Source organism: Danio rerio, chromosome 4, assembly GCF_049306965.1.
Source record: "Danio rerio strain Tuebingen ecotype United States chromosome 4, GRCz12tu, whole genome shotgun sequence".
NCBI lineage: Eukaryota > Metazoa > Chordata > Actinopteri > Cypriniformes > Danionidae > Danio > Danio rerio.
In genome coordinates this window covers 44,649,447-44,664,012 of record NC_133179.1, presented here as the reverse complement: position 1 = coordinate 44,664,012, position 14,566 = coordinate 44,649,447, and the positions used below count along the sequence as shown (strand labels likewise).

At 39.4% G+C, this 14,566-nt stretch overlaps 1 protein-coding gene and 8 non-coding genes across 12 annotated transcripts in view; 2 read left to right on the top strand and 7 right to left on the bottom strand.

Moving 5' to 3' along the window:
* The window catches only part of LOC103910528 (uncharacterized), a 173,202-nt gene that overhangs the window by 150,999 nt on the left and 7,637 nt on the right, over positions 1 to 14,566 (bottom strand). For 2 of the 4 annotated variants that reach the window (XM_073947672.1, XM_068219944.2), the window contains exon 3: positions 10,614 to 12,871. The exons of the other annotated variants lie outside the window; for them this stretch is intronic. In XM_073947672.1, coding sequence (XP_073803773.1) covers positions 11,907 to 12,871 — 965 coding nt within the window. In that variant the 3' untranslated portion in view covers positions 10,614 to 11,906. Of the gene's footprint in view, positions 1 to 10,613; positions 12,872 to 14,566 lie in introns of those variants that run through there. 4 annotated transcript variants of the gene reach the window in all.
* On the bottom strand, positions 737 to 809 carry trnav-cac (transfer RNA valine (anticodon CAC)). The gene has a single exon. It is a non-coding gene; the product is annotated as a tRNA-Val (tRNA).
* On the bottom strand, positions 914 to 986 carry trnav-aac (transfer RNA valine (anticodon AAC)). Its single transcript has one exon. It is a non-coding gene; the product is annotated as a tRNA-Val (tRNA).
* Positions 2,314 to 2,396, top strand: trnal-cag (transfer RNA leucine (anticodon CAG)). Its single transcript has one exon. It is a non-coding gene; the product is annotated as a tRNA-Leu (tRNA).
* Positions 3,472 to 3,544, bottom strand: trnav-cac (transfer RNA valine (anticodon CAC)). The gene has a single exon. It is a non-coding gene; the product is annotated as a tRNA-Val (tRNA).
* trnav-aac (transfer RNA valine (anticodon AAC)) lies at positions 3,649 to 3,721 on the bottom strand. Its single transcript has one exon. It is a non-coding gene; the product is annotated as a tRNA-Val (tRNA).
* trnal-cag (transfer RNA leucine (anticodon CAG)) lies at positions 5,053 to 5,135 on the top strand. Its single transcript has one exon. It is a non-coding gene; the product is annotated as a tRNA-Leu (tRNA).
* Positions 5,912 to 5,984, bottom strand: trnav-cac (transfer RNA valine (anticodon CAC)). Its single transcript has one exon. It is a non-coding gene; the product is annotated as a tRNA-Val (tRNA).
* Positions 6,068 to 6,140, bottom strand: trnaa-agc (transfer RNA alanine (anticodon AGC)). Its single transcript has one exon. It is a non-coding gene; the product is annotated as a tRNA-Ala (tRNA).

The window sequence follows — 14,566 nt, the reverse complement described above, 5'->3', positions numbered from 1 at the left end:
CCATCGTGATAACCACAGAAGCCTCCGGTTAGGGTGAGAGCACTGTCTTGTGGTGCCAGCGCAGAGAGACGGAAAGTCACTTTCCACAATGTTTTCATTCAATGTTCTACGCTGGTGGAATCACCTTCCCATTCCCACTCGGATTACGGATACACGGGTGTCCTTCAAACGCCAGCTAACACCCATCTCTTCAGAGTACACCCGAACCCCGGTGAATATCCCTCTCTCTAAAGAAAACGAAACTCCTACTCCAGCACTAAATTCTCTGAGCACAAACAAATTACTTGGAATAAATAGCCCTTTTTCATATGCATTGCCTCGTCTTGTTGAATACCTCCACTATTGTATGTCGCTTTGGACAAAAGTGTCCGCTAATTGTATGCTTCCGCCCAGTTTCGAACAGGAGACCTTTAGCGTGTAATGCAAACATGATAAACACTACACTACGGAAACCAATAGGCCAGTGCTGCTTCAAGTATTTATAGTCTTTTTTTAAAGAGCTGTCTTGTACGGTCTGCACCGTGAAGGGCCAGCAAACGCACTGGCCACCTGCTCATGCACAACACAAAGCTAAAAGAAATCAGATTCTACGCAAGTTTGCGACACCGCGAGGGGCGGTAAACACTGTGCTGAATTCAAACTTCTAGCCTCACACCGCTGTGCAGAAAGAATGTTTTCAGTGAACGTCAGTACTCAACAGAAGCCTGATTTGACAATTGTCATAAAAGCCAGAGGTTGTTTCCGCCCAGTTTCGAACTGGGGACCTTTCGCGTGTAAGGCGAACGTGATAACCACTACACTACGGAAACCTTTAGGCAAATCAAGCAGATAACCCTTTTTGATTGGGTGCCTGTCGACGATCATTGCTGGTGCGGCAGTGGATGCTATTATTTTCTCGCCAAAAGAAGAGCACTGTTTCTGCTCGGTTTCGAACCGAGGACCTTTCGCGTGTTAGGCGAACGTGATAACCACTACACTACAGAAACCCCACAAGAGCTTCCACCAGCGAAGTTAGGCATGCAAGGATAAAACAAGGCGTACGCGCTGGTCAATCGAGCAGACAAAGCCAACTCAGCGTGACAAGCTCCCTGCAGGTATTAGGGCCAATTTACAATCCGGGCCCGACACAGCTGTACAGGTCCTTGCGAAATGTCCCCTTTCGTCACATTTGAAGCACCTGAATTCTGGGGGTTCCTTCATCACATTTTCTGAGCTCATGCATAGTCGACAGGTTTTTAGCTGATTGGTGTGCATGACTCTAAAGTGCTGTGGCCCTTCCGCCGTCTCAATTTTGGTACTGTATGGTAAGGAGACCATCTCTTCCGGAAATCAGTTTTTTACAAACCTTGTTCCATCTTCTATGTTTGTGCCAGGATACAATCTTCTTTTAATTTTAGATATGGGGAAAACTCCCCATCTCTCTAGCTTGCTTAAAATTTCTTCATCTGCTAGGTAAACAGGCAGATGCTTGAACGAAACAACATAGTCTCTGTTTTGTAACCTCCGTACTTCAGATTTCACTCCTTTAATTGTCAATCCATTGTCTATTAAAATTTCGGTGTCATCTTCAGTCTCCGTTGTTACTTCATACTCCCTTTGTTTGTTTGGGTCTCACCGCCAGAATTCTTCCTTCTCCAATCAACTCCGTGACTGCTTTGGTTATATTAAATCTTCTTGCATCTTTTACATTTTCTACTTCTACAGTTACTGTTGCTTCCTTTGTGCATACTCTTCTTTGTACCTCTTGCTTATCCTTACCTTTCTCACCTCTTCGTTGGCCGGGCTCTTCATTTTATTTATCTCTTTGTCTGTTGTCAAGTCCATTTTCTTTATCTCTTCGTCTATTATCCAGCCCATTTTCTTTATCCTTTCTTGCAAGTCCCTGCATTTCCATGTCGTTGCCGGGGAATCTGTCCATGATTAAAAATAAAACACACTACATAACCACCCTTCAGTCAGCAAAATGCTGCTGTTAGGTGGTTTTTAAAGACAAAAAGAAAACAAACAAAAACACTCAAGGTCAATAAACAAAAAGGTAGACAAACAAAATGGGGAGAGCCTTTCTCTCCTTACTGCTGCCAACTCACTTCCTGTTTGCTCTATAGCCCCCTCAGGGTGGTGTGGCTGTAAGCAATGACAGCTGTCAAGTGTTGGCTATTGAAACTAGGCGCAGCCCCAGGAGGCGAACACAGATTAGCTGCCTGCAGCGCCAATGAGCTGGACAGCCGGAGCTGGGCAAGCTGTGAAGCACCAGATTCCATGTCACGGTACTGTGGTGTGGCTCCCAGGAGACAGCTCCTGCCAAGCTTGCATGTCAGGATGGCCGAGCGGTCTAAGGCGCTGCGTTCAGGTTGCAGTTTCCCCTGGAGGCGTGGGTTCGAATCCCACTTCTGACAAACCGAGCCTGTGGCAGTGCACTCAGGCTGAATTCTTTAACTCTCTGCCCCCATGTCCGAATGATACAGTAACACTGACAAAGTGCCGCATCACGCGGGCTTTAATGCAAGTGCACTGAAAGGGGATCAAAAGAATTGTCCTGGGATGGTGTTGCTTTTTAAGTTTGCAGGGCATTTTTTTCGTCAAATCCTCGTACAACGTCAAGTCATGACATTTGACAGATCCATGCCCTTGTATCGTGGATCATCCAGTAAGCAGAGAGCCAATAGAGAATGTGCGTAAAAGCAAATCTGAATGTTTCCGCCCAGTGTCTAACAGGAGACCCACCGCTTGTAAAGCCATCGTGATAACCACAGGAGCCTCCGGTTAGGGTGAGAGCACTGTGTTGTGGTGCCAGCGCAGAGAGATGGATAGTCACTTTCCACAATGTTTTCATTCAATGTTCTACGCTGGTGGAATCACCTTCCCATTCCCACTCGGATTACGGATACACTGGTGTCCTTCAAACGACAGCTAACACCCATCTCTTCAGAGTACACCCGAACCCCGGTGAATATCCCTCTCTCTAAAGAAAACGAAACTCCTACTCCAGCACTAAATTCTCTGAGCACAAACAAATTACTTGGAATAAATAGCCCTTTTTCGTATGCATTGCCTCGTCTTGTTGAATACCTCCACTATTGTATGTCGCTTTGGACAAAAGTGTCCGCTAATTGTATGCTTCCGCCCAGTTTCGAACAGGAGACCTTTAGCGTGTAATGCAAACATGATAAACACTACACTACGGAAACCAATAGGCCAGTGCTGCTTCAAGTATTTATAGTCTTTTTTTATAGAGCTGTCTTGTACGGTCTGCACCGTGAAGGGCCAGCAAACGCACTGGCCACCTGCTCATGCACAACACAAAGCTAAAAGAAATCAGATTCTACGCAAGTTGGCGACACAGCGAGGGGCGGTAAACACTGAGCTGAATTCAAACTTCTAGCCTCACACCGCTGTGCAGAAAGAATGTTTTCAGTGAACGTCAGTACTCAACAGAAGCCTGATTTGACAATTGTCATAAAAGCCAGAGGTTGTTTCCGCCCAGTTTCGAACTGGGGACCTTTCGCGTGTGAGGCGAACGTGATAACCACTACACTACGGAAACCTTCAGGAAAATCAAGCAGATAACCCTTTTTGATTGGGTGCCTGTCGACGATCATTGCTGATGCGGCAGTGGATGCTATTATTTTCTCGCCAAAAGAAGAGCACTGTTTCTGCTCGGTTTCGAACCGAGGACCTTTCGCGTGTTAGGCGAACGTGATGACCACTACACTACAGAAACCCCACAAGTGCTTTCACCAGCGAAGTTAGGCCTGCAAGGATAAAACAAGGCGTACGCGTTGGTCAATCGAGCGGACAAAGCCAACTCAGCGTGACAAGCTCCCTGCAGGTATTAGGGCCAATTTACAATCCGGGCCCGACACAGCTGTACAGGTCCTTGCGAAATGTCCCCTTTCGTCACATTTGAAGCACCTGAATTCTGGGGGTTCCTTCATCACATTTTCTGAGCTCATGCATAGTCGACAGGTTTTTACCTGATTGGTGTGCATGACTCTAAAGTGCTGTGGCCCTTCCGCCGTCTCGATTTTGGTACTGTATGGTAAGGAGACCATCTCTTCCGGAAATCAGTTTTTTACAAACCTTGTTCCATCTTCTATGTTTGTGCCAGGATACAATCTTCTTTTAATTTTAGATATGGGGAAAACTCCCCATCTCTCTAGCTTGCTTAAAATTTCTTCATCTGCTAGGTAAACAGGCAGATGCTTGAACGAAACAACATAGTCTCTGTTTTGTAACCTCCGTACTTCAGATTTCACTCCTTTAATTGTCAATCCATTGTCTATTAAAATTTCGGTGTCATCTTCAGTCTCCGTTGTTACTTCATACTCCCTTTGTTTGTTTGGGTCTCACCGCCAGAATTCTTCCTTCTCCAATCAGCTCCGTGACTGCTTTGGTTATATCAAATCTTCTTGCATCTTTTACATTTTCTACTTCTACAGTTACTGTTGCTTCCTTTGTGCATACTCTTCTTTGTACCTCTTGCTTATCCTTACCTTTCTCACCTCTTCGTTGGCCGGGCTCTTCATTTTATTTATCTCTTTGTCTGTTGTCAAGTCCATTTTCTTTATCTCTTCGTCTATTATCCAGCCCATTTTCTTTATCCTTTTTTGCAAGTCCCTCCATTTCCATGTCGTTGCCGGGGAATCTGTCCATGATTAAAAATAAAACACACTACATAACCACCCTTCAGTCAGCAAAATGCTGCTGTTAGGTGGTTTTTAAAGACAAAAAGAAAACAAACAAACAAAAACACTCAAGGTCAATAAACAAAAAGGTAGACAAACAAAATGGGGAGAGCCTTTCTCTCCTTACTGCTGCCAACTCACTTCCTGTTTGCTCTATAGCCCCCTCAGAGTGGTGTGGCCGTAAGCAATGACAGCTGTCAAGTGTTGGCTATTGAAACTAGGCGCAGCCCCAGGAGGCGAGCACAGCTTAGCTGCCTGCGGCGCCAATGAGCTGGACAGCCGGAGCTGGGCAAGCTGTGAAGCACCAGATTCCATGTCACGGTACTGCGGTGTGGCTCCCAGGAGACAGCTCCTGCCAAGCTTGCATGTCAGGATGCCTGAGCGGTCTAAGGCGCTGCGTTCAGGTCGCAGTCTCCACTGGAGGCGTGGGTTAAAATCCCACTTCTGACAAACCGAGCCTGCGGCAGTGCGCTCAGGCTGAAGTCTTTAACTCTCTGCCCCCATGTCCGAATGATACAGTAACACTGACAAAGTGCTGCATCACGCGGGCTTTAATGCAGGTGCACTGAAAGGGGATCAAAAGAATTGTCCTGGGATGGTGTTGCTTTTTAAGGTTTGCAGGGCATTTTTTTCGTCAAATCCTCGTACAACGTCAAGTCATGACATTTGACAGATCCATGCCCTTGTATCGTGGATCATCCAGGGAGCAGAGAGCCAACTGAGAATGTGCGTAAAAGCAAATCTGAATGTTTCCGCCCAGTTTCTAACAGGAGACCCTCCGCTTGTAAAGCCATCGTGATAACCACAGGAGCCTCCGGTTAGGGTGAGAGCACTGTCTTGTGGTGCCAGCGCAGAGAGACGGAAAGTCACTTTCCACAATGTTTTCATTCAATGTTCTACGCTGGTGGAATCACCTTCCCATTCGTACTCGGATTACGGATACACTGGTGTCCTTCAAACGACAGCTAACACCCATCTCTTCAGAGTACACCCGAACCCCGGTGAATATCCCTCTCTCTAAAGAAAACAAAACTCCTACTCCAGCACTAAATTCTCTGAGCACAAACAAATTACTTGGAATAAATAGCCCTTTTTCGTAAAGGGGAGGTAAACACTGAGTTGAATTCAAACTTCTAGCCTCACACCGCTCTGTAGAAAGAATGTTTTCAGTGAACGTCAGTACTCAACAGAAGCCTGATATGACAATTGTCATAAAAGCCTGAGGTTGTTTACGCCCAGTTTCGAACTGGGAACCTTTCGCGTGTGAGGCGAACGTGATAACCACTACACTACGGAAACCTTCAGGCAAATCAAGCAGATAACTATTTTTGATTGGGTGCCTGTTGACGATCATTGCTGGCAGATGCACAAAACAAGAGCACTGTTTCTGCTCGGTTTCGAACCAATGACCCTTCGCATGCTAGGCAAACATGATGACCACTACACTACAGAAACCCCACAAGCGCCCTCACCAGCGAAGTTAGGCCTGCAGGGATAAAACAAGGTGTACGCGTTTGTCAATCAAGCGGACAAAGCCAACTCAGTGTGACAAGCTCCCTGCAGGTATTAGGGCCAATTTACAATCCGGGCCCGACACAGCTGTACAGGTCCTTGATCACATGTTTTTGGATTTGTCAGGGAAACCAGAGCACCCAGAGGAAACCCACACGAACATGGGGAGAACATGCAAACTCCACACAGAAACACCAACTGACCCAGCTTAGGCTCGAACTAGTGACCTTCTTGCTGTGAGGCGAAAATGCTACCCACTGCACCACCGTGCAGCCACCATATACATTTTTTTCTAAAATGTATATATATATATTTTAAGTCTCAGCTCTGCAATTTAACTATTTTTGTGGCAAATATTTTTTCATTATCTTTCAAACAGTAGGCTGAAAAAAAACTAATTTTAGAATAACAATGTGGTGGCGCTGAGGGTGGAACGTTCGCCTCACAGTGAGAAAGTCGTTGGCTTGAGCCTCAGCTAGGTCAGGTGGCATTTCTGTGTGGAGTTTGCATGTTCTCCCTGTGTTTGTGTGGGTGTCCTCTGGGTGCTCTAGTTTCCTCCACAAATCCAAAGACATGTGGTACAGGTAAATTGAGTAGGCTCAAATATATATATATGTGTGTGTTTGGATGTTTCCCAGTGATGCATTGCAGCTGGAAGGGCATCTGTTGTGTAAAACATGGATGGTGCTGGATAAGCTCTTGGGTTATTCCATTGTAGCAACTCCAGACTAATAAAGGGACTAAGCTGAAAAGAAAATTAATGAATTTAATCGGAATTTAAAGGTTTTTGCATTTGATTTCAATATTTTTTTTTTTTTGTCATTATAAGCTAAGCTTATTGTGCTGTAGGTTTTTGCTTCTACATTTTACCAACAGTAAACCGGAGCATTATTGAACAAAGAAACATACAAAAGAACCCTTCCTTTTCATTGATACAACCTTTATGCAAAAATCACCAAACATGAGCTCTCTACACTTTTGAGTGAACTCTGTTCATTTTCCTGGTGTGAAGCTGATTCTGTTAAATTGCTCCCTGTTAGCAAAGTACAGCTCTGCAATTGCAGAGAGCTGGGCCACTGCATTTTGAGAGACACCTTCTCTCTGAAACGCTCTGGTCATGGTTGCTCCACGTCTTGTCAGCTTCAAAAGCCTTTTGTAGCATGTATGACATCACAAACATTATTAGCTAAAAAAAACTATTTAAAACAATTAATACCTTTATGACCAAATAATTACAATGCAACCACCTATCGTAAGCCTAATGAGCACATAAAATTATATAAATAAGTATCAAATGCACATTTGTTTGTGTGTGTGTGAGTGAAAGACAGCATGTAGTAGTGTGTGTAAGAGAGAGAGCCAGTACATGTTTATGAGAAAGCATGTAGAAGTGTGTGTGTGTGTGTGTGAGAGGGAGGGCTTATCTTTGTGAGTGAGAGCATGTACATGTGTCTGTGAGATGTCTATGTGTTTGTGTTGGCAACATTGTATCATTTACAGTCATGCTAAAAAAGTATTTCTGAATTGAATTGAGATAGAATGTAGGTGTGTGTGAGAGAGCATGTACAAGAGTGAGTGTGTTAGTGAGAGTGTGTACAAGTGTGTGTGTGTGTGTGTGTGAGTGAGACTAATTAGTTAGTGTTGTGCTGAAATTTGATATGTCCTGAAAACTTGTCAGACCAAACAGTTATTTACTTTTTGGTTTTATTTATTTAATAAATGTATATGGTATTTAAGCAAAGTTTTAGGGGAACTGGATATAATTATAAAGAATAATATTTTTTTACATAATATAATCATTTTTATTTTTAAATTTTATTTTAAATAATAATAGGCCTACACACACACACACACAGTCTAAAAATTGAATATTAAGCATGTAATATACACCCAGTCTAAAGCATGAAGTTTCCAGAAGCACTCAAACTGCTCAAGGCTGAGCTAATGCTGAGGTTTCATCTTTGGATGGAGACTCAATAATATCCATCTGCACAGTGTGACGTCACATTCGACTGGCGCGTGTGTGTGTGTGTGTGGCTTTTTTCTGTGTTAGTGGGCGAGGCCGCAGGTTTCAAATCTCCCAGGTTTGCGCACACAACTACTTGTGTTTCGTAGATACAACATCACAAAACACCTAATGACCCGTTATCAAGACGACTCATTTGAAGCACTATGAGTCGACTCTTTTATAGATGAATCAACAGTTTTAAACACTGTACACTTACAGATTTAAGCCTTAGCTGGATATTTCACTTCACTTAGAGCTGTGTTACACACTACATGGAAGGGCATTTTCAAAAACCCATAATATGGGCTTTTTAACAAAATAAATACACTATTTAAATAAAATAGAAATCAACAAGTAAAATAGAAGAAACTGTAGAACTATTATGGTTATAAACTATATAAATACACACACATGTAAGGGTCCTTCTATTAGTCCCATGATGGAACTAACAGCATGGGTGAAGGCTAAATGCGTGTAAACCTTTTAGCACATGTGAAAAGAAATATTTTTGTTCGTTAAAATTTATTTTAATTTGTTTTTAGCTCTGAATTTTAATCTGACTCCAATTTATAATAATTTTAGATTTAGATTCATCTAATTCAAGCTGATTACCTTATAGGTTGTGATTAGGTCTAATTTAGATTGATTACTCTTATAAATCCTTATATTCAATTAATGTTTCATCGTTTACTCAAAGTCGCTTAGAGTCAGTATGGCTGGGCAGTTTCATCTGCAAACGGACACATCTTCTCCAGTTCCGATTCTTAGCAGATATGCTAATTTCCTTTAAGTAACAATAGGCCGCCCCATGCTTGCACATACTTAAAGAAAGTTTGATTTAGCCCCTAGATTATATCATCAGTGATTGTCAGAAATCAACAGGTCTCCAATGCTGTGCCCATGCTCCATCCATTGTGCCTAAATAGATGACTAATCCTGGTTGTAGGCTGCGGAAACATCAGCCTAAACAATCTACTACATTTAAATGATTTCAGGAGATATTAGAGTTAAACAAGAATTTTACATTTATTTGTCAGGAAAAGATTTTCCATTGCAGTTCACATAATTAAACAAAATAAGCCAATCAAGATTGTACAACATCAACTACTCAAAGATACATTTAAGAGTTAAAGAGGAATACCTGAACATGTAGAAATACATTGCAGCATATAAGTCCTGATGCAGAGCTCAGAGATTCACAACCTGCAATGGGGTATCCTGTCTACAGGATCCCACGGACACTTCTGCACCCTTTGCCTAAATACTCAAATCATCATAAATTCAAGACAATAAAAGCTTCACCAAGACTCTTGCCTGGTCATGAGTTGATGCGAAGACCATTTTGCCTGGAGTGGAGCATCTGGCAAAGATCTTTTCAAAGTCAAAACCCAAATTAACTGATATAAAGGAGATTGTAAAATATTACAGTGAAATTAAGACCACTTTACCAATCACACAGAGACATTTAAAATCACACCAAGCATGAATATAAAGCCACAAGATACACCATATTAAAACTTAAAGATTCGGTGTGAAATGTGAGTGAGCTGCTCTGGTGGAGAAGGTAAAGTCCAGGGCAAAGAAGGGGGCTCAGGATGCATGATCGAGACAACCTGAACAACTGGTTTTCTAGCTGATCTTCTTCTCAAATTAGAAAGTTTATTGTTTTAGTGACTGACCATTCTCACGGTCTTGTCTCGTGTGGAGTTCCATAACAGTTTGCAGATTTTAATATTATGGAGAGATATAGCCATCCTTACATTATTATGTGCATATCTGATCTTAAACTGTAGTTTCACTGTACACTGCAACGAGAACCTCAGTCAATAATATTTATGTAAAACTGAATTTTTGTTGCATCATATGATTATATTTTAAACTTTTTATAAAATCATCAAACAATGTGTACCTAAAAAGCATTTTCTAACAAATAAAAAAGTTCTGTCCTATTGTCACTAAGTTATTGTTACTTTTTTTCTACTGGATATGTGGTTTATATCTAGTATATATATATATATATATATATATATATATATATATATATATATATATATATATATATATATATATATATATATATATATATATTGATTTGTCTATTTGCTGGCTTGCTATCAGAAAACAAACACTAAGCTAGGTTATAAATTAATAAATTCTACAATTACAAGTGATTTGTAATTTGTTCATTTATACCCCATTTTTTGTTTAATAAAGTTTTTCTATGCAGACTTTATGTGTTGGTCTAATATTTGTATAAAGTTTGCATTTACTCATTTAGCATCTTTTATCCTGCGACCAACAACTAATGACACAAGAAGAAACAGACTCAGCCTATTAAAGGTTCAGAGCTTGTGTTTTTAAATGCTAACAAACCTTAAGCCAAGTCCAACAAGTAAAGCCACACAGTATTGTTTTAAAGCTTATTTAATTTTATTTTATTTTTTTAAAAATGCACTGTTGTATTCTCAAGTCAAGTTGTTAAGCTCATTAGGCCCTGTGGCTTTTGTTTTTTATTTATAATATCTTTCACTTAAATTGCTGTTTTATAAAAACATCTACTGGGAAGAGTTGCCATATTTGATATAAAGCTTTAATGGCACAAACGTGTTATTTAATTTAAAGCTTACTTGTTTTTATTTATTAAAAAGCCTAGCTTGATGTGCACTATTTTGTTTTTCTTTTGCTTATTTTATTGTTGTGATTTATAAAGTAATCTGATTTGTTATAAAAGCTTTTCTGGTAAAATAATAATAATAAAACAATAAACAACACATAAACAGTGTTTAAGTGTCTAATGCTGGCAGCATCATGTTACAAAACTATTCACAAAGATTATTTGATTTATTAAATAACTCATCTCTTATGCTTTCTTTCATGTTATGTGACAAAATGAATGAATGACTCGGATTAACTAAAAGATTCATTAATTCGCTCATGTGCACGATGTGTAGTGCGAGACAAGATTAGTTCATTTTTCGAGTCCTCTACCGAGTCGTTCGTTCACCACATGAAAGACTACAGCCTAACATATGCATTTATATGCCAATCATATGCATTTAGAGCCAGAAAAAGAATTGATCTGTTCACCTCTCGAGTCCTCGGGTTTGAATCATTCATTCATCACGGGCCAATCATATGCGTTTAGAGCCAAAAAAAAAAAAAGAATTGATTTATTCAACTCTCGAGTCCTCTGGTTTGAGTTATTCTGTCACATGATGAACGAACGACTCAAGAACCAGAAGACTCGAAAGGTAAAATAATTATCATGGCTCCTATTGGCTCAGACTGTTTACATTGGTTAAGATTATATGTGACTGTCATTGTAACGTGAACGCACCACTGACATTTAAAGACATTAAGAGGTGAGCTGAGCAAACAGACAACAATGCCTATAGACAAAAGAGCAGGTAAACATTGAATTATTATTTTCTTCTTCTTATAATCTATTTATGACTTATTTGTTGTGTGATGAACCTTCTGGGCTAGTTGTAGATGTGTTTTTGAAGCAGTTCGTAACATTTTAATAATATTTTGGCAAATTGAACCAAATGAACAAAATGACTTGAGAAAAGATTTGTTCATCTCGATGAACGAGACTCAAAGATCCGAGTCAGAAAAATGATCCGAACTTCCCATCACTATTGAGTATGCGAAATTCTGTTGTACGCCACTGCCAAAAGGGGTGGGATTAAACAAGATGATTAGACAAAATGATTAAATGGTTTCTCTTCAGTGTGGCTCATGATGTGTTGATTAAGGTGTGATGATTGGCTGAAACTCTTCCCACGCTGAGTGCATGTGAATGGTTTCTCTCCAGTGTGTATCCTCATGTGTCGATTAAGGTTTGAAGAAAAGTTAAAACACTTCCCACACTGACTGCATGTGAATGGTTTCTCTCCAGTGTGGATTCTCATGTGTTTATAAAGGTCTGATGAGCGGCTAAAACTTTTTCCACATTGAGTGCATTTGAATGGTTTATTTCTAGTGTGGATTATCATGTGTTGATTAAGGTGTGATAAGCAGTTAAAACTCTTCCCACACTGGTTGCATGTGAATGGTTTCTCTCCAGTGTGGATCCTCATGTGTTGATGAAAGTTTGATGAAATGTTAAAACTCTTCCCACACTGAGTGCATGTGAATGGTTTCTCTCCAGTGTGGATCCTCATGTGTCGATGAAGGTTTGATGAAAAGTTAAAACTCTTCCCACACTGGTTGCATGTGAATGGTTTCTCTCCAGTGTGGATTTTCATGTGTTTATAAAGGTTTGATGAGCAGTTAAAACTCTTCTCACACTGGTTGCATGTGAATGGTTTCTCTCCAGTGTGGATCCTCATATGTTGATGAAGGTCTGATGAGCGGTTAAAACTTTTCCCACATTGAGTGCATTTGAATGGTTTCTTTCTAGTGTGAATCATCATGTGTTGATTAAGGTGTGATAAGGCGTTGAAACTCTTCCCACACTGAGGGCATGTGAATGGTTTCTCTCCAGTGTGGATTCTCATGTGTAGATTAAGATTTGATGATTGGTTGAAACTCTTTCCACACTGAGTGCAGGTGAAACTATTCTTGTCTCTCCTTTTCAAAATATCATCAGTCTGTAAATGAGTTTTTTCCTCAATGTTGACATGATGTTCCTCTTTACTGTCCTCATTCTCTTCAATTAGGTCTGGAAAAAAAAAACACTAGTTGTTATCAAGTCTTAAAAACTCTCATGAAAAGTGAAAAGACACTGGAAACATTGTCTACACACACTGTAATTTTGATGCACATTAAGTGTAAAATAAATCAGATCATATTGTGTTTGGTCCATTAACGTGTACACATTTAATCAGATTCAGTTCAATTAATCTTCATTTATCTACTGCTTTTACAATGTAAATTGTTTCAAAGCCGCTTAACATAGAAGTTATAGTTTATGGATATGCACAAACTCTGCTGACATGGTTCCGGTAGAATATCAGTCAGGTTCTTTACGTACGCATTGCGCGTTCTACAGCAAATTTAATTTTGCGGCAAAACCTAAACACATCAGAGGATGGCAAAGAAGGGAGATTTACTCTTAAATTGATGAGGATCTAGTGCCAGTGGATGTCCAGCATCAGGAACACCATTATTGTTCAGTTCTAGAACCCAAAATAGTTTTTTAATACACCAGATTAGTCTGACAATCTCCGTGAAGAGGTGGAATGACTATAAGGAGACTGTTTTGATGCTGCTTTTAGTGCTGTTATAAGGTTCTAAAGGTACAGTTAAAAAACGATGTACTAGAATTTACATCATTTAGAATGTAATAGTCAAATAACAGTCTGAAACAAATGTGTCAAGCGCAAGTATTTATATGCAAAACCTAATCAGAGTACAATTAAAAGCATTGAAAGAGTCTTAAATTTGATAATCTTAAATTAAGGCTTTAATAGCCTTGAATTATTATACAAAGTCTTGGATTTCATTACAGAGGTCCTAATTTATTTATTTATTTTACCTTTTTAAGATTAAGTTCATACATTAATTGTTTTAAAACATCTATTTCGTAATACTTTAATATGAGGAATAAAACACTACTTATTGTCAAAACTCATTCTTAGGAACTTTACCTTTTTCACAACTTGTATAGTTTCTCTATCTAAAAAAGCTCCTGATCTAAATGCATAGATCTTAAAAAACAAAAATGCATGCATACAGTTATTTTATTTAGAAAAATTAAAACCATTTAAAACTGACCAGTCATATATTTTATTTATACATATTTAAATTTGTCTCTTGATTGTACACATATTTTTCCCTTTATAACAAATACATAAATCATCTACATATAAACTACAAAATATATTATTCCCATTAACATTTACAATATTATTAATTTTAATACTAAATAGTGTTACTGATAGTATACTTTCTTGGGGCACTCCTGATTCTCATATATGCTATATATGCTCATATATTCAGATAATATAGTTTTCATACGCACACGAAAAACTCTCTTGAATAAAATAAATTTGCAATAAAATTAGGCAAATTTCCTCAAACACCCATCTCGTGTAAATCTTTTAAAATACCATACCTCCTGGTAGTGTCAAAGGCCTTTTCCGGATTTAAAAAAAAAAAAAACTGCTTGCATGTGTTCTTTTTTTTAATAAAACCATCTCGTACAAAAGATTCTAATCGTATAAGATGGCAAAGAGTACTTTTCCCTCTTCTAAACCCACACTGATATTTATTAATCTTCTGGGTTTTTTTTAAATCCACACCAATCGATCATTAATCATTCATTCCATTGTTTTGCAAAGGCAACTGGTAAGTGCTATTGGACGATAAATAGTTTAATGATCTTTTCCTGGTTTAGGTATTGGTATATTAATAG